Consider the following 24,549-nt stretch of genomic DNA (forward strand, 5'->3'; position numbering starts at 1 on the left):
TCACGGCACACAAGCAGAGCCCAAGAACCGCTCCATCTTCCAGTGGTCTCGACCAGTCACCCTCGGTCAGTCTGGGCCACCTCCAGTTCATCAACATTCCTCAGATAAAATCAGTCGCTCAGTTGTGTCCGACTCTTTGCAACCCCATGAATCGCAGCACGCCAGGCCTCCCTGTCCATCACCAACTCCCGGAGTTCACTCAGACTCATGTCCATCGAGTCAGTGATGCCATCCAGCCATCTCATCCTCTGTCATCCCCTTCTCCTCCTGCCCCCAATCCCTCCCAGCATCAGAGTCTTTTCCAATGAGTCAACTCTTCGCATGAGGTGGCCAAAGTACTGGACTTTCAGCTTTAGCATCATTCCTTCCGAAGAAATCCCAGGGCTGATCTCCTTCAGAATGGACTGATTGGCTCTCCTTGCAGTCCAAGGGACTCTCAAGAGTCTTCTCCAACACCACAGTTCAAAAGCATCAATTCTTCGGCGCTCAGCCTTCTTCACAGTCCAACTCTCACATCCATACATGACCACAGGAAAAACCATAGCCTTTACTAGACGAAACTTTGTTGGCAAAGTAATGTTTCTGCTTTTGAATATGCTATCTAGGTTGGTCACAACTTCCCTTCCAAGGAGTAAGCGTCTTTTAATTTCATGGCTGCAGTCACCATCTGTAGTGATTTTGGAGCCCAGAAAAATAAAGTCTGACGCTGTTTCCACTGTTTCCCCATCTATTTCCCATGAAGTGATGGGACCGGATGCCATGATCTTCATTTTCTGAATGTTGAGCTTTAAGCCAACTTTTTCACTCTCCACTTTCACTTTCATCAAGAGGCTTTTTAGTTCCTCTTCACTTTCTGCCATAAGGGTGGTGTCATCTGTCTATCTGAGGTTATTGATATTTCTCCCGGCAATCTTGATTCCAGCTTGTGTTTCTTCCAGTCCAGCGTTTCTCATGATGTACTCTGCATATCAGTTAAATAAACAGGGTGACAATATACAGCCTTGACGTACTCCTTTTCCTATTTGGAACCAGTCTGTTGTTCCATGTCCAGTTCTAACTGTTGCTTCCTGACCTGCATACAGATTTCTCAAGAGGCAGGTCAGGTGGTCTGGTATTCCCATCTCTTTCAGAATTTTCCACAGTTTATTGTGATCCACACAGTCAAAGGCTTTGGCATAGTCAATAAGGCAGAAATAGATGTTTTTCTGGAACTCTCTTGCTTCTTCCATGATCCAGCAGATGTGGGCAATTTGATCTCTGGTTCCTCTGCCTTTTCTAAAACCAGCTTGAACATCAGGAAGTTCACGGTTCACATATTGCTGAAGCCTGGCTTGGAGAATTTTGAGCATTACTTTACTAGCGTGTGAGATGAGTGCGAATGTGTGGTAGTTTGAGCATTCTTTGGCATTGCCTTTCTTTGGGATTGGAATGAAAACTGACCTTTTCCAGTCCTGTGGCCACTGCTGAGTTGTCCAAATTTGCTGGCATATTGAGTGCAGCACTTTCACAGCATCATCTTTCAGGATTTGGAATAGCTCAACTGGAATTCTATCACCTCCGCTAGCTTTGATCGTAGTGATGCTTTCTAAGGCCCACTTGACTTCACATTCCAGGATGTCTGGCTCTAGGTCAGTGATCACACCGTCGTGATTATCTGGGTCGTGAAGATCTTTTTTGTGCAGTTCTTCTGTGTATTCTTGCCATCTCTTCTTAATATCTTCTGCTTCTGTTAGGTCCATACCATTTCTGTCCTTTATCGAGCCCATCTTTGCATGAAATGTTCCTTTGGTATCTCTGATTTTCTTGAAGAGATCTCTAGTCTTTCCCATTCTGTTGTTTTCCTCTATTTCTTTGCACTGATCGCTGAAGAAGGCTTTCTTATCTCTTCTTGCTATTCTTTGGAATTCTGCATTCAGATGTCTATATCTTTCCTTTTCTCCTTTGCTTTTCGCTTCTCTTCTTTTCACAGCTATTTGTAAGGCCTCCTAAGACAGCCATTTTGCTTTTTTGCATTTCTTTTCCATGGGGATGGTCTTGATCCCTGTCTCCTGTACAATGTCACGAACCTCATTCTATAGTTCATCAGGCACTCTATCTATCAGATCTAGGCCCTTAAATCTATTTCTCACTTCCACTGTATAATCATAAGGGATTTGATTTAGGTCATACCTGAATGGTCTAGTGGTTTTCCCTACTTTCTTCAATTTAAGTCTGAATTTGGCAATAAGGAGTTCATGGTCTGAGCCACAGTCAGCTCCTGGTCTTGTTTTTGCTGACTGTATAGAGCTTCTCCATCTTTGGGTGCAAAGCATATAATCAATCTGATTTTGGTGTTGACCATCTGGTGATGTCCATGTATAGAGTCTTCTCTTGTGTTGTTGGAAGAGGGTGTTTGCTATGACCAGTGCATTTTCTTGGCAAAACTCTATTAGTCTTTGCCCTGCTTCATTCCGTATTCCAAGGCCAAATTTGCCTGTGACTTCAAGTACCAGGCTCATTTCTCGAGAACTCTGCAGCGGACACCCTAGCTATGACCTTCTGTCATCCCAAGGACAAAATCCTAACCCCCAGCTACACTCACTTGCCGGCACGTCTTCTAGAGAAGCACCCTGGCCCCCACCTGGGCCTTTGCCTTGCCAGTTTCCTCTCCCTGGAATGTCCTTCTCTTTTAAATAGCAGCTCTCTACCCTTTGTCAACACTCAGTTCAAACACCACCGCCTCTACTCTCTCTGAGGCCCTGCTGTGCTGGGCCAGGCAGCCCCACCCCCTGCTGGTGAGATTCTTGCTGTAAGGCTGAGGTCCTGGGGAGTGGGCGTGTCCTACTCCTCTGTGTCCTGCTTAGCACGAGCTCTACGCTACTGGTTCTGCCCCTCCTCTGGCATCTGTGGATCCGGGGATCTGAGATACTGCTCTACGTTGTTTACAATGTCACGTGTTCTCCATTCTAGAAGTATGTGTTGTGCACACAGAAGGGCCAGGGTGGGAAAGAGTTCCACTGGACTAGAAGCTGAAGGTCTGTTGGGGTGGGAGGGGCATAAAATTAAACTGTGATACATCAAAAAGCCCTGAAAGGTTCTGGTCTGCAAAAGTAGAGGAATCGGGCTGGGTGGGAGGGCAGTGAAGTGGTTCTGTCCTTTGATGCCTCTAATGGTGTATCCAGCATTTGTGGAAGTGCTTTATGGATGGCTGGCTAGCTGAGCTCTTAAGCCCAGCATGTGATTTGCAGTTTAGAAAAACCCAACTTTATGCCAATATAATTCAATACCTCACCACCTAATTAAACATATTAAGTAATTTTAAGGTGCTCATCCTGGACTAATATGAGATATATAACAGGAATAGAATAACACTGTTTTTCTGGCATTAATGAGGGAAGAAAGTATGCCTCTGAAATTTATTTTTTAACACAACCTACTTAGACCATGTCTTCCCTGGTGGCTCAAATGGTAAAGCGTCTGCCTACAATGCAGGAGACCTGGGTTTAATCCCTGGGTCGGGAAGATCTCCTGGAGAAGGAAATGGCAACCCACTCCAGTATTCTTGCCTGGAAAATCCCATGGACGGAGGAGCCTGGTGGGCTACAGTACATGGGGTCGCAAAGATTAGGACACGATTGAGCGACTTCACTTAGACCATGAGTCTGTATACTTTTTGTTGGCAATCTAACATACACTACGTTTCCTTGACTTCTTAACCGAAGTACACGGAATACCATTTTCTTGTCTGGGTGACTTGGAATTACCACACAGGGGCTCTAACGCTCAAGGAATTGTGACACGCGAGGACCATGAACCTCCGCTTACACCCAATGCTTCCAGAATGCAGCTGTCCAAAAAAGAGAAAAATCCCCAAATATCTGCTTCTCAGTTTTTAAAAATCTCCTGTTAGTCATGGGTTCTTCCTGCGTTTAGTGTTAACCTTTTAAATTTACTTCTAATCTGTTGTGGCTGTAATATTAGAAAACTAAGCAAGTATACTGTTCCCTAAAATACGCACAAGTCTTGGAAAGGAACCAACAGCCTCTTCCCAGAATCTGGCAGCTCCCACACTCCCGTGCCCTGACAGGGACAGCACTTACTGGCTTTTGCTGCCCTGCTTCCTAAGGAAGACTAGTGCCCCCTACCTGCCTTGTGGGGTAAGGCCAAGACTCGGTATGAAATGCTCCAAGTTTCTCAAAGAATAGAATGATTCTGAGAGTTGTGCAGTATGGGTGAACCCCCCGGGCCGCAGCTGCACAGTAGGAAGAGATGGACAAGGCGACAGCTCAGCCGCTGGCCTGGCATACAGGCTTGGAGTTACACCGGGTGCAGATCTGGATGTCTGGAGAGGGGAGAAGGCTTGGAAATATGTCACCTTCTCCTCAGGGCTTTATTATTTTTTTTAATAATTTTTATTTACTTAATTTTTGGCTCTGCTGGGTCTTTGGTGTTTCTAGTGCTTTTCTCTGGTTGTGGAGAGGGGGGCTACTCCCAGTTGGGGTGCTTGGGCTTCTGTTTGTGGTGGCTTCTCTTGTTGCGGGGCACGGGCTCTAGGGCGCTCAGGCTTCAGTAGTTGGTGGAGCCTGGCTTTAGCTGCTATGAGCTTTGTGGGATCTTCCGAATGAGGGATGGTATCCCTGTCTCCTGCACTGGCAGGCAGATTCTTTATCACTGAGCCACCAGGGAAGCCCTCCTCCAAGTTTTAATACAAAATTCTCTTGGTGACCCAATTTTGTAAGTGCAGCCTATGCAAAATGCTCCCCCCTTCTTTATTATATTATTTTTCTACAAAGTGTAATTGGTTAATAATATAGTCTTTTTATTAAAGCTCTAAAACTCTGGCTCACGGAAATTTGTTATCAAATTAATTCTATCTCAGTAGGTTACACTTTCAAAAACTGTCAAGTTTAGAATTAGCAAGTGGCTAATTTTTCTGGCAAGAAGAGTAGAAAAAATATTATTTAAAATCATTATTTTTCCTGCAAAAGGAAAATAAACAGTTAATGTCATCCCACTTCCAAACCACTCCCCTACTCTGAGAAACAAGGGTCCTTTGCTAGCTACTCTGGTGAAGGAGGCTAGAGCTATGGATGCCCAGGAGAGCAAGATTTAACTCTGAAGCATGTAATTATTAAGGCCCAAAGGCTGAAGTATGAAGTGAAATTCTGACTCAACATAAAGAGTAGTTATGGCCTTGGTAATATATCTTAGTCATCATTCAAAGGAAAACAATAAAATTTTCTCAGTGTTCGTCTGGCTGCGAGCTCAGAGATTATCAGAGGGAGACACAGACTCCTGCCAACAGATAAATCGTCCTAATGCGCAACACACAACAGCCCTGGCTCCTTGCTGCTGAAATTCTGTGGTCTAGGCACCTTCTCAGAAGTCTCTGGAACATAGTAACAGTTTGAGTTATGGAATCTACCTGTTAATAAAGAAACATAACACAAAACATTAAAATGTTTCACTAAACAGCTAAGCAGAATTCAATTCTTTTATCACCTTTACTCAAGTCTTAGCACGCTTTATGATTAACTTTTAATTTTTAATATGACCTTATAGGAGATATCATTTGGGTTCTTTCCCTCGAAATGAAATAAGGTTCTGAATAGACAAAAGTCCAGCAGATGTCTGATTTTAAAGGCCTATGTGTAGCCAGGGAGTTCAGTCCTCACTCAGAGAGGAGCATAGGGCTAAAGGGGAACAACTTTCAGAAGTGAAAAACTATGGGTTATTTTTTTAATCGGAGTTTTGCACTGAAATTATTGTCATTTTAGTTTCAAAAAGCATAAAAATCACATTTGTGTCCAATACATACTCATATCCTGGAGATAATTCAGGAATATTTAATTTTGTTAGACTTACTGAATTTGTTATAATTCTGAATTAAAATTTTTTAAAATGCTTATGAAGGTAAAACAAAACAAACTTATGAACCCGAAGTGCTCAAGTTTGTCAAAAAGATGTTACTAACAAAGAGTGAAAAGAGAATTTAGGAGCCCAAATGCCCGAGAACAATTATCCAGGTCTAAGGCAAGTTTCAAATGAATTCCTGTGCACAAAACCTGTTTGTCGTGCTACACACACACAACAGTATTTTGGGGGTAAATGTCTAATAGCAGAGGAATAGAACGCAAAGAAATTCATTAAAACTCTCCAGTCCTTGTATAAAGACACCACCCTTGTGGCAGAAAGGGAAGAAGAACTAAAGAGCCTCTTGATGAAAGTGAGAGTGAAAAAGTTGGCTTAAAGCTCAAACATTCAGTTTTAGGCCAGCTCTTTTACTCTCTTTCATGTTATTATGACTAGATAAATGCTACTGACATGTAGGGCCACGTAGTAGGCCATGTCTTCCCCTTGCACAACAGGTGTGTTTTCTTTGGTGCTAATAACGATCTTGTTGGAGGCCTGGAGTGCTGCAGTCCATGGGATTACAAAGAGTTGAACCCAACTGGGCAACTGAACAAAACAATACATGAAATACTGATCTAACCAGTTATGAGACAACTGAATGAGAAAGTAATGGGAAGAGATATGCATACGTGGAGGAAGTTAAATCCTCATCTTTCTTAGTGGGAGGGCAACAAACACCTGAACATTGAAAGTTAAGAAAGTAGCTAAGTATACAAGTTCTTTATATAGGGATAAGCACCAAGGAAATTGACTAAGAGATGAAAGTTATCACCTAATGAAAAAGCTTATAAAACCTACTTGGTTCTTTAATCTATATGCATATCTAGATTTGATTAAATAAAAAGTGAACTAAAAATGAAACAACAAAGCTCAACATTCAGGAAACTAAGATCGTGGCATCCAGTCCCATCACTTCATGGCAAATAGATGGGGAAACAGTGGAAACAGTGTCAGACTTTATTTTGGGGGGCTCCAAAATCACTGCAGATGGTGACTGCAGCCATGAAATTAAAAGACGCTTACTCCTTGGAAGGAAAGTTATGGCCAACCTAGATAGCATATTCAAAAGCAGAGACATTACTTTGCCAACAAAGGTCCATCTAGTCAAGGCTATGGTTTTTCCAGTGGTCGTGTATGGATGTGAGTTGGACTATACAGAAAGCTGAGTGCAGAAGAATTGATGCTTTTGAACTGTGGTGTTGGAGAAGACTCTTGAGAATTCCTTGGACTGCAAGGAGATCCAATCAGTCCATCCTAAAGGAGATCAGTCCTGAGTGTTCATTGAAAGGACTGATGTTGAAGCTGAAACTCCAGTACTTTGGCCACCTGATGTGAAGAGCTGACTCACTGGAAAAGACCCTGATGCTGGGAAAGATTGAAGGTGGGAAGAGAAGGGGATGACAGAGGATGAGATGGTTGGATGGCATCACCGACCCAATGGACATGTTTGGGTAAACTCCAGGAGTTGGTGATGGACAAGGAGGCCTGGCGTGCAGCAGTCCATGGGGTTGCAAAGAGTTAGACACAACTGAGCAACTGAACTGAACTTTGCCAATGTCATAAATATATTTATCACAAATCAAGGAAGGGGGAAGATGTGAGGGGTGGGCAATTCCAGGGACAATCCCAATAAGCTCGTACAAGATGCTCAGGACTAGAAGCCAGACCCCACACTCTACATCCCAATCCCAGAACAGAATCAGGTTCTGCTGTGACACCCAAGCTTTCATAAAAGCTTCTTCAAGGATTCATTTTCACTTGAATCTCCGTTTGCTTTAGACTGAACTAACTCAGTTTACAGCATTTTTCTTCATTTTACCCAGATGGAGAGCATTACCTTTGCGGCAGAGAAGGGGGTGCCTGAAGAAAGCCTCCTTTCCTGCCTCTAAGCTGAGCCCACATGATGTGAGAAACTGCGATTAGCAAAACTGAGGCCACTCCCATGGCCAGAGAAGTATTTATAAACCCAGCTGTCTTGTCAGATAGAGGTAGTAAAGGTTGCAAAGGCATTTCTATCTTTGCCTTACGAGTGAGCAAAACTCCTCTTGGGAGGCTGGGCACTGCCACACATTTTTCTCACACATAATTTTTAGGGAATCAAGTTAATTCCAGGATCGCAGTGATGCTCTAAAATGACTCAAGAGCTAAGGTCATCACGGAGAAAGTTCCCAGGTTCTGGCTCAGGTCCGTGGAAATCTGGGTCTTGAATGCTATTCTAGCTCAGGAATGTCTGGGGGCCCCAACCATCCTGCAACACAAGCAGCCACTTTTCCATTAAAATGACACAGAATGCTCTGGCCAGCTCAGACCTACTGGACATTTCTGGGTCATGTATCCTCTACAAAATAACTACACCCTGTCAGAAGGCAGCATGAACCTCAGGACTGAAGATATGGTATGAAAACACTAACACGCCAAGTGTTCAAATAAAGTTCCACCTTTAGGCTGGGTAATCCTTTTTCTTTAGGGCTGATATATAGGAAGAAACGATGTCAAATTTGTAAGGTTTTAACTATGGGTTCAACCGGTGCATTTGCTTTTGGAGTCGGTAGAAAGGAGACATTTTACTAAATATAGTAAAACCTTATCTATAAATAACCATCGGGAAGAAAAACATTTTTAGGATGCCTGAGTCAGCATGTTTACATAGTAGATTATTTAGTTTGGGATCAAATTACACTTTGTGACCCAAATCCCAGGATTCTCCTAAGTTTTCTGTACTTCCCACTCCCACCTCCCTGTTAATGTCCACAAGGGAGAGATCACAAACGGACAGAGGGTGACGTCCCCGTTCAGAACACCCAAATGCACGTGCATACAAATGCAAACTCCTTACAACTGTTTAAGAAGTGTATTTTTGTCATAGGTTCACTATAGTCTCTAGTGAGAAAGCTGATAATTCAGATGCCAAATTATATACAAGAGGCTGGTGCTTTGGAGGAAATATTTTGAATACGATTTTCTTTGATTCTTTAAATCACTGATGTTTGGTGCCAACACCTGATGAGTGGTTTTAAGTGAAAGACAGAAAGGAATATATTCAACACATACAACATTTTATACTTTAGGTTACTTTATTAAAAACTTACATTTAGGTGTATTGCTTCAATTTCTTTGGTCTGGATAGGTGATCTCTCTCCCTTCATCATCCTATCAAAGCCACCCCACCTAGCTCTTGGAAAGAACTCCCACTTGCTTTTCCATGTCCTTGCCTTTCACGGACGGTCTCACCATACTTGACTGTAACCAGCAACTCTATCGTAATTTTGGAAAACATAGGGTTCATATTCTTCCTGCTCAAGGATTATTCTTAGTCTTTAATGACAGCTATATTCTCAACTTAATAAAATGTCTGTCAGTTGTAACAGGCAAAGCCGATATTACACACCAGGCAAAAAACAGGCTACTCCCCACGGCTCGGTTTTACATTTCGGACCCTCACATAATCAGTTTGCAAATTCTTCTCCCTATTCCAGTGAACACAAGCAGAGAATCAGGCAGCTTAGAGTAGGCAATTTACAATTTAGGTTTTCTGGAACAAACTGTCAATATTTATTTAAAAAAAAACAAAAACAAACAAACAAAACTTACTGTATTGGGTTGGCCAAAAAGTCCGTGCGGGTTCTCTCAGCTTACAGGAAAACTGAGTGAACTTTCTGGCCAACCCAATATGAGTAAAAGTTAGGTGACCTTGCAAATGATACAGTTCCTAAAGTTATGAGCCACAGATGCTGGACTTCTGGAACAACAGTTAAACTTCGGCATCACATCACTTCCTGTATTATTTCTGTTCATGATGTCTGTTCCTCTGATTTACCTGGAATCAATGACTCTGGGGGAGAAAAAAAGGATTCTTTAAGAAGCTGATCAATCGTGGATCCCACATTAGTAAAGTACTAAACATCAATACCATCGAAGGGGGGTTAAATAAATATGTCACTGGGGAGCATTTCTCAGGAAAGTCTTGAGTGTAATTTTCAGCTTATGGGGCTCAAGTTTCATGCTGAATGATTATTTAGAAGATACTCTTGCTGAGAGCACATATTCTAATTTTCAGATTTTTAACCTTGAATGCAGAACGAGGTCACCTCCAGCCACCCTTTTAAAACATTTAGGGTTTTTTTCTAAAAAAAAAAAAGAAAGGAAAAGAAAGGTAATTTGTTAGCAGTACTTAAGTGTCCAACAGAAACCACTTCGTCTGTTAAACAATATCTGACTGCCAGTTTTCTCTTCCTGTCGGTTGATAGACAATGGCATGGCACAGCCACCATCGCCGTGGCAACAGCACTGGGAACTATCAGAGGAAAATTGCACATGGCACTGCCGGCCCTCGAGCAGTCATGCCTCAGCTTCCTCTGGAGGATGCTTTCTCTGCAAGTCTGGGATGCTCCAGGGTACCATCAACCCAGTGCGACGCCGAGACTACAGATCACGCGGCGATTTCACGGAGCCCCGCTCTTCGGCGGTCACTCTTGTCACCAACGTGAGCACCCGTTTTCAATACTGAAGCTGCAGCGGTGAATGAAGTCGAAGTCTGGGAGGGAAGGCAACAAGCAAGCTAATGATGCACGACAAGGTGCGACATGCACAATGAAGAATGGAGAAAGCGGTGGGCCTCGGGAGGCTTCCTTTCCCTCCCCTGTATCCCACATTGCTTTGTGCCCGCCTCTCATTTGTCAACCTTGGGCACAGGTCTCACTGGACTTCTCGCCCCGGCGCAGTGCCTTGCACGCAGCAGCTGCTCGGAAAACGTTTCTCGAACGAACCAATTCCTTTCTTAAGTTTCCCATACAACACACCTTTCCTGGGGCCCAGGCCCAGGGGCTTAAGTAGGCTGGGAAAGTCAGCGAAGCCCCGACCACACAGACGAGAGCGTCTCGTGAACTTTAAAAGTCAAAAACTATTTTAGTGAAATAATCGAAGTGCAGACGCAAGAAATGGTCTGGGTCTCCTACATGGGCAGCGGGACAGCCGGAGGGCCGGGACTCAAGCCCCGCGCGCCCCGATCTCGTAACCCCGGCCCGGCCGCTAGAGGCCCGCACGGTCCCCGCTCCCGCCGCGGCCTCACGGAAGCTCCGGCAGCTCACCTAAGCGGACAACACAGGACCGAGAACAACTCCAGCCCCTCCAACAACGCGAGCTCACCACCCAGGTACCGGCCAACCGCACTGCCGCGGCAACGCCGAGGCCGCCGTCTGCACCGGAACCGGATCCCTCATCTGGACGTGACCCCTTCCCGGCGTTCCGCGGAGCTGCGAAAACCCCGCCCAGCGCCTGACCCAGTCCTCCCTCAGTATCCCAGCAGGCCCGTCTACCCTTCGGAGGGAAGTTGTCTTTCTGGTTTCACCTCTCCTTACCGCGGAACGTCGTGACACTGATGGACATCCACTTTGTCCAATCAACTGAAGAAGCGGTTGCCGACGGCCAATGGTAAGGGGGTGGGTGGTGGCTCAGACATAAAGACCACCTTCACCCTGTCGGGGCGGGACGAGCAGTCTGATTGGTAGAATTAAGTAATTGCGGGCCAGAGCTCTCCAATGATGGAGAGCTATTCGGAGCCGGTCCAATGAGGGCTTCCGGGGGGCGGGCCGAGCCGCCGCGGGCCGGGTCCCGGGAAGGCTCCGGCTGGCTAGCCCAGGTCGCCGGCGGTCTAGGGCTGCGGCCAACGTGCCGGGATGAGCGGGTCCCTGGGCCGGGCGGCGGCGACGGCGGCGTCGGCTCTGCTCCGCTGGGGGCGCGGCGCAGGCGGCGGCCTCCGGGGCCCGGGCGTGCGGGCGGCAGGCTCGGGCGGCAGCGGCTCGTCGGAGCACCTGGACGCGTTAGTGAAGAAGGACAAGGTGGTGGTCTTCCTCAAGGGGACTCCGGAGCAGCCCCAGTGCGGCTTCAGCAACGCCGTGGTGCAGATCCTGCGGCTGCACGGCGTCCGCGACTACGCGGCCTACAACGTGCTGGACGACCCCCAGCTCCGGCAAGGTCAGGGCTGGCTGCGGGCGGGGCTGGGGGGCGACCTCCCTTGGCCGCTCTGCGGGGCCGAGGGTCTGTCGGGCGGTCGGTCAGGGTACGGGTTTCCACACCGCATTAGAGCATCTAGAGTAGGGGCACGATCGAGTTGAAACTGGGTTTTGAAGATCTGAGGCTCTGGGCCAGCCTGTGCAGCGGGTTTAAGTCCTAGCTGTTCTCCGATTCTCACTGTGAGCTGCAATAGGCGTTTCAGGGCGAGTTCTCTTCGGGTGAGTCCAAGGAACATGGTCAGCAGCCCGACTCCCAGCTTTGCAGGAGTGGGGAAGTGGGGCAAAGGGATACAGGCAGAGGCCCTAAGGAGTAGTCACTTGGGGACAATTTGAGGGAGTGTCCTGTCCCGTGAATAAGGGGCAGGTACTGTTGATGGTGCGGGGAGGGCCGAGGCTGCCCTTTTTTGAGGCTCGGGGGTTCAGAGATTGGCCTGTCGTGCCTCAAGGCTGGGGGATGGGGGTGGTCAGGGACCGTTCTCTGTCGTTGCTTACAAGGAGGGGTTTGACTCCGCTTTTGGAGTGGATTTAGCTGACGTCTGCTGCTGTGGGAGAAAAAGACATGAAAATTCATGTTCAGATACTCAAGGATGGGGGGGATTTGTGGGAGATAGGGTATCTTAGAGAGGTTTGTGGGGAGCGGGAGGAGGAATGACTCCTGAGCCCTAGCTAACTCAAGCTGGCAGCTCCAGGAGCCAGTCAGGTTCTGGGGCAGTCTGCAGAGTCTGTGACTTGTCACTGGCTCTGGAGGGAGGGAGGAGGGCCCTGACAGTTAATTAGCAGCTTTGCTGTTGAGTCTCCTGCTGTGAACCTTACCTGCATTCTTCTGTTTGCTGTGCGTTGAGTAGGAGGACTGGAGAAGGGAATGGCAACGCATTCCAGTATTCTTGCCTGGAAAACCAGGCCTGCCCTTTGGCTGGGGTGGATGGGGTTGGCAGAGAAATGGGGGACTGTCCCTGTACCCGCTGAAGGGTGGCATTCCAGTTAGACTTTTCAGTGACTGAGTTCTCCCTGAGTCTTCCTGAGGTTGTTTAGTGACAGTGTCCTAGAGAGAGTTTTAAGGCACCAAGTTCTGTGGTAGTCTCCATGCCGAGTTCTGTATTTTGCTGTTCTGCATTTGAAGTTGTCCACCATCGTCATTCCAACATGGACGAGACAGGCTGGTGTCAGGGAAAGGCTTCAGGTTAGAATCCTGTGGCCAATCCATTCTGCAGCCTGAAGCAAGTCACAAAACTGCATTTTCCCTTTCAATATTATGAGGATAATGAAACCATCTGTGCCAAAGTTTTTGTGAGGAACAAAGAGAAAGGAAAACTTTTAGAAAGTGCCCGTCATCTCACCTGGCACAGGAAAGGCACCCACTAAATGGTAGCTGTTTTATTATTAGCACTTTATGACTTTAAAAGTGTTTTTCCCCACGTTATCTAATCCCTATAGAACTCTTGGTTTTGGTGGGTGGAAATGAGGAGTGAAGGCAGCTTAGCATTACCAGAAGGTACGGGATCCCAAAGAGTCGGACTCAACTGAGCGACTAAAAATAAAAAAAAGTAATACGACCATGAATTATGCCCACGATCCTTTTGCCTTCCTGGTCTACTGGAATGCTACCAAGTGGCTGGCTTTTTTCACATACAGGGTGAGCTACAGTCTTCATCCAGCAGCAGGGTGTCTCTGCTTATAAGATAAGATAGGAGTAACTGCAGTCTCAGCTGGGACCTTGCCTCGCCACTATGGCCCTTAGTAAAAAGTTGTGTTGTTGTTATCTTGCTTAGCATAAAGTTTTGAGAGCCTCCTGTTTGTGACTTTCAGTTCTCCTGTTTAATATAACCAGTGGATGGTATAACTGAATCCCTTTGCTCTATACCTGAAACATTATGCATCAACTGTACTTCAATTTAAAAAAAATGTTTTTAAATATAACCAGAGGTAGGCCATTCTGCAGTCTGGCCAGTGAACTTAAAGTAAGAGCAGGAGTGAGAATGTTTTTGCTAAGAACACTTCTGTGTTTGACTTTCAGTCTTTTGTTCTTAAGTGTTCAAACCATAGCAACAGGAATTTAACCCTTAAATGTCTTGACCATTGACCTTCATCAGACCATTACTTTCGTTAGTAAATGTGTTACATGTATATTGAACATAATACATGTCTTTTGTTGCCTAGAAAAGTAAGCATTAGTGTAAGTCTCAACCTCCAGACTTAGGGCAGAGCGGTGTAAGCAGGTTTTCACAGCGAGGATTAGTTTAGCCTGGGTGAGGCTTTGAAACTTGAAGACTCCATCTTTTTGCTTGCCATAGCTTTGAGTTTATCGTGAGAGACTGACAGGCTGTCTGATGCTTGCTTTTGCCAGCCAAGGATATGTCTGTGCGCCTTTCCCAGACCCAAGGTCACTTCTAGTAACAGGAGAGTTCAGTTCAGTTCAGTCGCTCAGTCGTGTCGGACTCTGCGACCCCACGGACTGCAGCACGCCAGGCTTCCCTGTCCATCACCAACTCTCGGAGCTTGCTCAAACTCATATCCTTCGAGTCGGTGGTGCCATCCAACCATCTCATCCTCTGTCGTCCCCTTTTCCTCCTGCCTTCAATCTTTCCCTAGAGGGCAGACAGAATGAAAAGCACAACCGGAGAGGGACTCCTGCAAAACTGGCCTTTCCTGCTTTCTTGTGCCAGAAGAGCCCAAGCTGGAGGAAGACTCTCAGACACTGTCTCCTGGTTCTGGGCGCTGGGTCCGGGGAGTGTGGTGCCCAGAGGTGTCAGGCTGAGACCTGAGACCCAGGGAACCAGGGTGACTGTGAGGCAGCTTTGCACTTTGTCCTTCCTCAAGTTTTTTTTTTTTTTTTTCCTTTTTTAAAACCTGGAGCACACATCGAAGACAACCACAGTGGGGGACCCAAAGGGATAGGGACCTATATCCCACCCCTGGTCTTAACAAAGACTAGTCTTTACTTTCGGTTGCAAAAGAAACATGTGCTCATGGGAGAAACTTGGAAAACAATGATGAAAACCTAAAGCAAATGAAAATCCACTGTAATTCTGGTGGAAACCATAAACCATTATTATTAACATTTGGATCTACCTTCTAACAGTTTTATTTTTTTTTTTTTTAGTAGAGTTGAGATCACACGTGTCTATATGCAGCGTTCTGCCCTCCTGAGAGCGGGGAACGTGTCTTTTGTGACTCCCGGAGCACTGTGTGTGTTACTTGTGCAAAGCGAGCTTTCAGTGAGTGTCTCAATGAAAACTGCTTCTTTTCTTTATCATTTTATCATAAACTCTATTCCATGCTCGTAAAAACATTATGGACACTGGAATTTCTGCCTATTCAGATTACTCTTGTATTCTTCACATAGAGAGCAGTGTCTGTTGAATGAATAACCATCATCCTTTGTCGAATGGTTCTTAAGCATTTGAAAATACACTCAGCCTCGCCAGTGTCCAGGACTTTAAGGCCGTAGTAAAGCTATGATGTTAGCAAGAAGTCAGATCAGGAGTGTGCGTATGTGTCTGTGGAGGGTGGGTTGTATGCTGCAGACAGGGAGATAACGTGTGCCCACCCTCTGGAGGAGAAACTCTCAGTACCTGGGCAGGTTGAAGGTGAACCGACCTGAAGACCCATCTGTTTCACTCTCGGGTATTTAGTCTACAGCAGGGATTGACAAGCTTCCTTTGTGAAGAGCCAGAGTGTAAATACTTTAGGCTTTGGGTGCCCAGTGGTCTCTGTTGGCACCCGTTCAGCTCTGCTGTTACAGTGTACTGCAGTTAGGGACGACGCCTAGACAAAGGAGAGAGGCGGAGTTCCAATAAAACTTTACTTATAAAAACAAGGAATTGGAATGGACTTGGCCCGAAGGCTGTGGTTTGCCACCCCTTGGGCTGGAGAGACCGTCCCCTGCCTGTGAACTCGGAGACTCCTGTAAGGATGTGCAGCTTCTTTGTAGTAATGAAAAGTGGGCAAGAAAGGATCTTGGTCTCTTAGCAGCAGACTGAAGAAAGCAACTGTGTCATGTGATGGGAAACTAAGCTATGGTTAAAAAATTAATTAGATCTAAAGGTATTTAATCTGACTGAATCTAAGAAAAGACAATGTTTAGCCAAAAAGGTGGCTCAGTGGTAAAGAATCCACCTGCCAATGCAGGAGACTCGGGTTCAGTCCCTGGATTGGGACGATCCCCTGGAGAAGGAAATGGCGACCTGCACCAGTATTCTTGCCTGGGAAATCTCATGGACAGAGGAGCCTGGCAGGCTACGGTTCATGGGGTCGAAAAAGAGTCAGACATGACTTGGTGACTAAACAGCAACCGGTTGCAAAAAGGTAATTGTGACTTAATGCCACGTGTGTATATAAATGTTCAAAATGTGACGCGGTCCCATGGATTGCAGATCTGTGTGTCATGCAGGTGGGGCTCACAGGTGGGCAGGAGTAACTGATGCCAGCCCCTGGCCAGAGGCCACCTCTGGTGGTCAAGAACCTGGCCTTTGGACTCCCAGGCACCGGGACACAAATTCTAGCTCCACTATATGCTAGGTCTGTGACACTGGTTACGTTATTTAACCTAAGAGCCCTTATTTGTTCATCTGTAGAATAAGGATAGTTATACCTACCTCTGTAAAGGTGAAACGAGATTAGAGTGTGAAAAATGTAAGAGTATGAAACTCAGGAAGCCGTAGCTCAGGAGATGGTATTTTTATTGCTGCATGGCGTGCTTCGTTGGTGTCCCCGCTTTCTTTCCCTCTGTTTTCTCTGCTGCATATGTTGTCAGAAGAGCATCACTGTGAATGGGGTAGAGGATACTGACATGGAGAGGGTAGCCACAGGGCGCCTGGCACTGTGGGAGCTTAATTCCTTTCACCAATTTTAACTTATTTAATCTTCATAATAAATCTGTGAGGCAGAGTTACTCCCATTTTAAGGCTAAGAGATGCGATTTACCTGAGGCTGTATCTACAAGCCAGCCAGCCAGGCTGACCCCTGAACCAAAGCCTTGTTCCTCTCGTGTGCCTGTTCAGTCGTTCAGTCGTGTCCCACTCTTTGTGACCCTGTGGACTGTAGCCCACCAGACGCCTCTGTCCATGGAGTTTCCCAGGCAGGAATACTGGAGCGGGTTGCCAGTTCCTCCTCCTGGTTCCTTCTTGGCACTGTGGTTTACTTTTCCTCTCCTGAAGCTCTGCTATTTTTGATGCTTTTAGCTCACATTATCTCAAGCAGTCCTACCTGCTTAAGTGCTTAAGTACTCTTAAGTTAGGGAATATGGAGAACTACATGACTCCAGAGGACGTGACGTCACCTCACCAAGGAGTAGAGTCCCCTAATTGGCAGAGTTGGAATTAAACTGCATCAGACTCTGAAGCTCCCATCCTGAAAATCTACCGGGAAAAAGGAAAACTGCAATCACGGTGCTCCTATGGTTGATTGTCCAAAGCAGGAATGACGTCCAGTGTTCTGAAATGTCAAGAATTTTAGAAGCACCTTTTGAAAGTTCTGGAAGGGAATTTTCTAGAACGTTTTCTCCCCTCTGACTTGATACTTTGGAATATTAAAATTTTTGGTGGAGCAGTGGGTGTATGTAGAACTGATTTTGTAAGAGACTCCTAAGTCTCAGTCCTGGTTTTACCTGTTATGTAACTTTGCATTCAGCATTTTCTGTCACAAACAGAATCACATTTTATCATCTATAAAGTATGGTTATCATTAAGATCCATTCTTGGCTATGATTTTCTAATTTTTCAAGAATTGCTCTCTGGTTTATTCCAAGCGATAGATGCAAGAACTACACAAATATTCACACTTACATTGTAGTCACTGAAAATTTAAAGGGTGAGAAAAATTAGCCATACTTGATTGTGACTTCATAGAATTTTAGTTTCCAATTTATGATTTATAGTGTTTTGTTTTTGGGAGTTTCTCACTTCACTCTCTAAGAAGCAGTTGGGTATTTCCTTTAATATTTAAACTTGTAATCAGACTTTTTAAAACATGGAAAATGGCATCGTTTTTAGGAAAGATGTCAGAGCTTTGCTTTGACATCAGCTACCAACAGCACTTGATAATCTAAAAATGAAAGAAGCAGGTAAGTTTAATTATGATAAACTGTCAGCACTGTCGGAGAAGGCAGTGGCACCCCACTGCAGTACTCTTGCCTGGAAAATCCCATGGACGGAGGAGCCTGGTGGGCTGCAATCCATGGGGTTGCTAAGAGTCAGACACGACTGAGCGACTTCACTTTCACTTTTCACTTTCATGCATTGGAGAAGGAAATGGCAACCCACTCCAGTGTTCTTGCCTGGAGAATCCCACAGTGCCATCCTGTGCTCTGAGGTGGGGGCTGTCACAGTGCCATCCTGTGCTCTGAGGTGGGTTCTCCTACGTTCTTGAAGTGTAAGTGATCAGGACAGTCACGGGCCACGGGGTTTGCAAGGAATCAGTCTCCCTTGCACGTGACTGTGTTGGATATTCAGGGTGGGCCAAAAGCCCGCTTGTTTTGGCAGTTTTGGTGGTAAGAGTGGATTCCCTTCCTTCCTGGCCGTTGGGCTGCATGGTCTGCAGCAACATGATCTTCAGTGACTGGGACAAGCCTGATGCTGTGGCTGAGCATGGTACAACCATGGTTGAGCATAAACACAACTGATGAAAGCAAATCATTCTTTTACTCAACAAAGGTTATATTTTAAAACATCATACTTTTTAGGGTTAAACATGTGGTTGTGGGTGGCCTTCAGATGGCAAACTTTTTCACCTTTGGAGTGTTTCAAAAATTGTAGGCACTGGGACTTCCCTGACGGTCAAGTGATTTAAGACTACACTCCCAGTGTAGGGGGCCTGGGTTCAATTCCTGGTCGGGAAACAGATCCTGCGTGCTGCGAGGCACGGCAAAAAAAAAAAAAATTACAGGCGTTCACCAAAAGAATCAGTGCATATTTATTGCTATGGAAAGCTTAATGCACGTATTATTAATTGGGGGAAAAAACTCATAGTGTTGTGCAGATAAATGGTTTGTGTACATAAATGTAAAAGATGTTTAAGAAAGTTTAGAAGAGGTAAAAAGTTCATGTTAAACGATTCCTAATCCTCCCCGTCATAAATAAAAAAAATGAATTATTGGAAACATAAGTAAATTCTGATAGTCTCTTTGTGTTTGAGAATAGAGTTTTTTTAAAAAAAATCCCAAACACACAACTTAATGCTAAGTAATTATTTATGTAGTACCAAGCATCAGAGCAATGAACAACCTGAATTCTTCAGAGTATTCCAGGATGAAGACATTCTGATGGTTCGTGGAATTTGCCCTTTATTGATAATCTCCAAACCTCCAGCTGACTTTTTTTTTAAAAAACAGAAACCCAGAGTGGCTTCGAAGGGAACTTTTCAGAGCCTATAATGTTGTAACCATTTCTTCATCCTTGAAGTCTGTCTGCAGAAGAAAGATAAAACTCTCCAGTGGCAACCTTCTAGCGCTGTCCTGGTGAGCAAAGTTGCTGGTTTTTTTTTTTTTTAGGAGGCAGTGACTTAAAAGAGAAAAACATAGGGTATCTTGGGACTGTTATTTGTAAAATAACTCCTATTGGCCATCGTACTTGGTCAGACACATCTGATAATAAACGACGGGGCATCAAGCAGAAGGTTTTGTATTGTTTGTTTACATAAAACCACCACTTGACCGATTTCTAAAATTTGCCTAATACGATCTTTTGCTTGAAGAATCTGTTGACTTTTCTGTTTCATTTATTTGTATGTTTAAAAAAGTACACTTCAATCTCAGGCTCTGAGTCAAAAAGAAATTAAAAGATGAGGAACTCAGAAAAGGTTTTTTTTTTTGTTTTCTTTAATGTCTTAAGATTGAAACCACATTTCTTTCGTAACCATCGCCCTCATGGCCCAGCTCTGAACAGAATCGTCAGATGGTTGCCCTGTCCCAGGAGGCGTGTCATCTCGCTGTGTCCTTGGAGCCACCGTCCTTGTCTGTTAGTGCGGGGAGGGGGTCTCCCTTGGCCTGTGGCCCTGCGCCTGGCCCAGGGCACGGGCCTTTGTGAGCCCTGGGCCTTCCCTTCATTTTCCTCAGTCCCGACGAGTTCTGGGCTGAACCAGCTCAGCTGTCCCATCTGAGGGGCGGAATAGGGCCAGAGCCACAGTCTATAGACATAGGAGATGGATTTTTGCTCGGTTAAGAGAATCATTCAAGATAAAAACCAGTGACTCAGTGTCTTGCTTCACCAATCAAGACAGGCATGAAGAACTCTAGGTGGGGGCTGCCCAGTCTGCCAGTGAGTCACTGTGATGGGCCCACGCTCAGTCGTCCATTTGGAATTGAAGTTGTGGCATTTCTCTTTTTATTTTGCAACGTGGCTGGCACAAGCACGGGGAATATCACCTGTGTGTCTTGTGTAACTTGCATTAACTAATCAAGTACTCTGCCATTATCCAGGGTCAATTGTGAGTCAGGTCATTTATGAGAGTTTTCCTTACCTGATTCTCGTAAAAACTTTGTGGGATGAAGGTAGAAACAGGATGGAGGCCTCTCAGTTTATTTATAATTGGAAGAGTCAGGGTTTTTTTGTTTGTTTGTTTTGTTATTTATTTGGCTGTGCTGGGTCTTAGTCGCAGCGTGTGGCAACCCTTGAACCCTGGCCCTCTGCCTTGAGAGCTCAGAGTCTTAGCCACTGGACCTTCAGGCAAGTCCCAAAGAGTCAAGGTTTAAACAGAAGTTCACTGGACTCTAAAGCTTATGCTGTCCCCAGGGATGGGGAGCAAGGGAGGGACACGGGGTGTTCTGCTCAGAGCAGGGAGACGTGTCGTCATGCAGGTTCATCTTTGCTCATTCCAATGACCCTCCATGTTCTTTCCCCGTAGGCATTAAAGACTACTCCAACTGGCCCACCATCCCGCAAGTGTACCTTAACGGCGAGTTCGTGGGGGGCTGTGACATTCTCCTGCAGATGCACCAGAACGGGGACCTGGTAGAAGAACTGAAAAAGCTGGGGATCCGCTCCGCCCTCTTAGATGACACAAAAGACCAGGACTCGAAGTGAGGGAAGGCGGCCCCGGGCGAGGGGCCGCTGGTGTCAGCATCTCACCACCAGAGAAGCCTGACCGTTCAGGTTCCCAGTCTTCAGATGGCTGCTTGCTCTGGCTCCTCCAGTTTGTAAGCAGCCAAGTGATTTTAGCGTGTCTGGTGTTTGGGCAAGGAAGATCCTATCTCGAACAAAATCGTAAACACTGTACTGTCATAATCAATGTTGCATTACGAGATTGTTGTAAACAAAATTCCTCTTGTTTTGTCCTTTGCTCTTTGCCTGATTCAGGAGTAAACCTGGGAGCTTTTGAATCATTGTTATTCTTCACGGGTCCTCCACAAATAACGTCAGTCTGTAAAGATAATATACCATCCCCCCCTACCCTCCCCCAGTTTTTCGTGACTCATTCTGTTAAGAAAACTGATGGGCAAGGAAGAAAATAAGATAACCGGGGTTTGGGGTTGTGTTTTGTTTTTTTTTTTTAAATAAAATGCCAACCCAGGGATACTGCATGTGAGTGGTTATTTTGAACAGCAGTAAGTCTGTGCGTTCATCTGTTCCGGCTGCTGTAACAAAATGCCGTAGACTGAGTGGCTTATAAACAGTGGATGTAGATTTCTCACAGTTGTGGAAGGCAGAAGTCCAAGATCAAGTCTGTAGCAGATACGCTCTGTGGTGAGGCCCACTCCTGCTTCACAGACAGCCGTGTTCCCACTTTTGGGGCCCCTTTGGTTAAGGGCATTAATCCCATTTATTAGGAGTCCACCCTCACGACCTGATCACCTCCCAAAGGCCCCACCTCCTAACACCATCCCTTTGGGAGTTAGGTTATATGTCAGCATAGGAATTTTGAGGGGACACGGACATTCAGTCTAGAAGGACTTTTAGTAACTCTGACCTTTGGATTTTAGAAATTAAGAGTGAGTCTCATACTCTTCTATTAAAATTTCCATGAAAATTGCCATCAAGCTGTGCTCTAATTTCTTGAGGGGAAGTAAGTGTTGTCAATGCTGAGAGGCGTTGATGACCCAGTTGGAGTCCTGGGCAGACTGGACTGGCAAGAAGTGAGGGGGAGAGACGAGGGGGCACCCCACTTGCCCGTCTCCAAAGACCTGTGCTTGGCCAGCTGTGCTGCACTTCCATAGGAAGCGGCCATTAACCCCCTCCAGAGCATGGGATCTTGTGAACCTTTTATTCCTTAAAAATAGGGCCTTTATAAAAAAAGAACATAATTGGAATCATAGTTGATTCTGTACTGTGGTACGTGGTATCTTTTAACAAGACTGTGTTTCTTCTCCACCTGCGCTGAAAGTGAGCTGGAGGTAAGCTTTACAGTAACTCATAGGAAGAAAGCCCACTCTTACACCTTGGGGTTCCCAGAAGCCTTCATTCCTCTCCAAGGGCTTAAACAAAGCATCTATTCAGAAGTGCACAGTGGCAGAGGTAGGAAGAAGCTGCATTTTTTTTTTTTTTTAAAGAGCAAAAGTAATAACAAAGAAAGAGGATGGCTTATTTCCCCAGAGCCATTCGGGAGGCTTGCTCTGTGCTGATCACTGAGACTACATGAATACCTCTTGGAAAAGCTCTGAAAACGGATGGACTTAGTGGGGTAAGGATTGACCTGCCCGGTGGTCCTGCAGGTCTCAGCTCCTGGCTCCATACTTCCCGCACCCCCCCGCCCCCCACCTGCCAAGAGCCTGTGGAGAAAGGAAAGACGAGTTGTAGCCCCCACAGGTCGTTGGGGGCTGTCCTATTAGATGAGAGGGCTGGCCTTGGTAAATTACAGAACTCAGGGCTTCAGGGGAAAGAAAAGCAGATTATTGTCACAAAAGGTTTCATGTTACACGTGTTGTGTACTCTGCATCCCATCAATACCTTTTGTGTCTGCTCTACGCTAAGAGCTTACACAGACCCATAGAGGAGGTTGGAGCTCATTTGTTGGAAGCATGTTGTTTTACAAATGAAAATGAGGGCACTGGAAGGAAGCCCTGTGCCGCTGCCATGCCAAGGCTGAGCCAAGCCTGTGACCTTGTCCTTTAGAAAGAATACCAGTGGGAAATCACTCTCTTACTGTTCCTGGATGAGAACCAGGCTCTGGGGCACACACGTGAGCGTGTAAAACTGACCCTCGCCTTCGCATCTGGTGCTTTTCCATAATTTTGCTCCTTTTGGCTTTTTCCCTAAACCTGCCTTTATCCCCGTAGGGTTCATCTAAACAATGAAATGATGAGAAACATTTGCAGGGAAACATCAATGTAGGAAACCTCCCTAGAATATCAGCACTGGGAGAGAGCCACCAAGTAAATAATTTGACTCAGAGGCTTATGAATCATAGTGAGATCATATCAGTCACCAGAGAGCTTAAAAGTTTAAGCAATCACTGAGCTCTACACGGAATGGAAATGTTCTTTCCAGCAGTTCATTAATACTTTCTTTCTCTATGCTTGACACATCTTTCCCAAGTGGGAAATTGAAGATGGTATCTGATGTCAGTCTGAATAATTTTAATGATCTGCATAATTAGAATTTGCCGTGATAATTAGAACAGTGACACCAGAATCCCTTGTACAAACAGCAATGTCACACATCATCTGTTTTAACTATGCAAGGTCTGCTTCACAGCTTTCCACTGCAGGACATCGGCTGTTACCATTTGATTTATTGGATTTTTGTCACAACTTCAAAGTACTGTGTTACTAGACTGTTGGAAATAGAGGAGGTTATTTTAGAAGACTAAACATTTGTATGAGTTGAGGTTTGGGAGATATTTTAGAACAGAAGGGAAGTTTTAAGACTTGTTATTGGCCCTATTGAATTGAGTAGAACATGGGTCCTCATGCTTTCCTGTAATTATTAAAGAACTACCATTTGTTAAAGAGAAAAATTGTATCTTGAGAGGTTGGGTCCCTTGGTATTCGTGATGGGAGAGATTGTGCCAAGGGTTCAGAGGATCGACCTTTGTGTTGGCAAAGTTAAGTTGGAGTAAATTTAAACCAGAGGCAAGGAAGCTTCCAGGTTTGTTTCTGAGAGTCACTGGCAGGCAAAAATAGGTATTGGTGGATGGTCACAGAAACAGAAGTAGATTTGATAGCTATTTAAAAAAATAGATTTCATAATCCACTTGACAATTGGTGGAATCCAAAATTCCTTTCTTGTCATCCATAAGAACTCAATGATAGCTATATATTTTGGTGGGGCCAGGGGTGTGTGTAGCTGCGCCATATGTAGTTCCCCCATCAGGCATTGAACTTGCCCCCTGCAGTGTTAAGTGCAGAGGCTTAACCACTGGACCACCAGGGAAGTCTCACACTACAGTTAATTTGAGGGAGAGGGAAGGAAGAGTGAAGAAAGAAAGAGCTGGTTTCAAGCCACCCACAGTGGGGGTGAGGTGGACTTGGGCATCTCATCCTGCCCTGTTTCCTGAGAGCAGCATCATGCAGGTGGTAAAGCCACGTGCACCATTCAGTTAAGCTGGGAGCAGATCTGGTCTGAGTCTAAGGGCTTCTCTGGTAAAGAATCCATCTGCAATGCAGGAGATCCCAGTTTGATTGCTGGGTCAGGGAAGTCCCCTGGAGAAGGGAATGGCAAAGCACTTCAGTATTCTTGGGCTGCTCTCGTAGCTAAACTGGTAAAGAAAGCTGCCT

General features: G+C 45.5%; 1 protein-coding gene, 1 long non-coding RNA gene and 1 other non-coding gene across 3 annotated transcripts; 1 reads left to right on the top strand and 2 right to left on the bottom strand.

Annotated features, from left to right (window-relative positions):
* Positions 1-8,947: 8,947 nt before the first annotated feature.
* Positions 8,948-11,297, bottom strand: LOC113879527. The gene is made up of 2 exons (XR_003507365.1): positions 10,980-11,297; positions 8,948-9,724 (listed from the first exon to the last, which is right to left on the bottom strand). It is a non-coding gene; the product is annotated as an uncharacterized LOC113879527 (long non-coding RNA).
* On the bottom strand, positions 10,050-10,323 carry LOC113880196. Its single transcript, XR_003507659.1, has one exon.
* A 170-nt stretch (positions 11,298-11,467) lies between the features above and the next one.
* On the top strand, positions 11,468-21,410 carry GLRX5 (glutaredoxin 5). Its single transcript, XM_027521096.1, has 2 exons — positions 11,468-11,865; positions 20,742-21,410. Exons 1-2 carry the CDS (start codon positions 11,568-11,570, stop codon positions 20,918-20,920), a joined length of 477 nt encoding a protein of 158 aa, XP_027376897.1. The 5' UTR covers positions 11,468-11,567; the 3' UTR covers positions 20,921-21,410.
* Positions 21,411-24,549: the final 3,139 nt, after the last annotated feature.

The sequence above is a fragment of the Bos indicus x Bos taurus genome, chromosome 21 (assembly GCF_003369695.1).
Source record: "Bos indicus x Bos taurus breed Angus x Brahman F1 hybrid chromosome 21, Bos_hybrid_MaternalHap_v2.0, whole genome shotgun sequence".
In the NCBI taxonomy this organism is placed as follows: domain Eukaryota; kingdom Metazoa; phylum Chordata; class Mammalia; order Artiodactyla; family Bovidae; genus Bos; species Bos indicus x Bos taurus.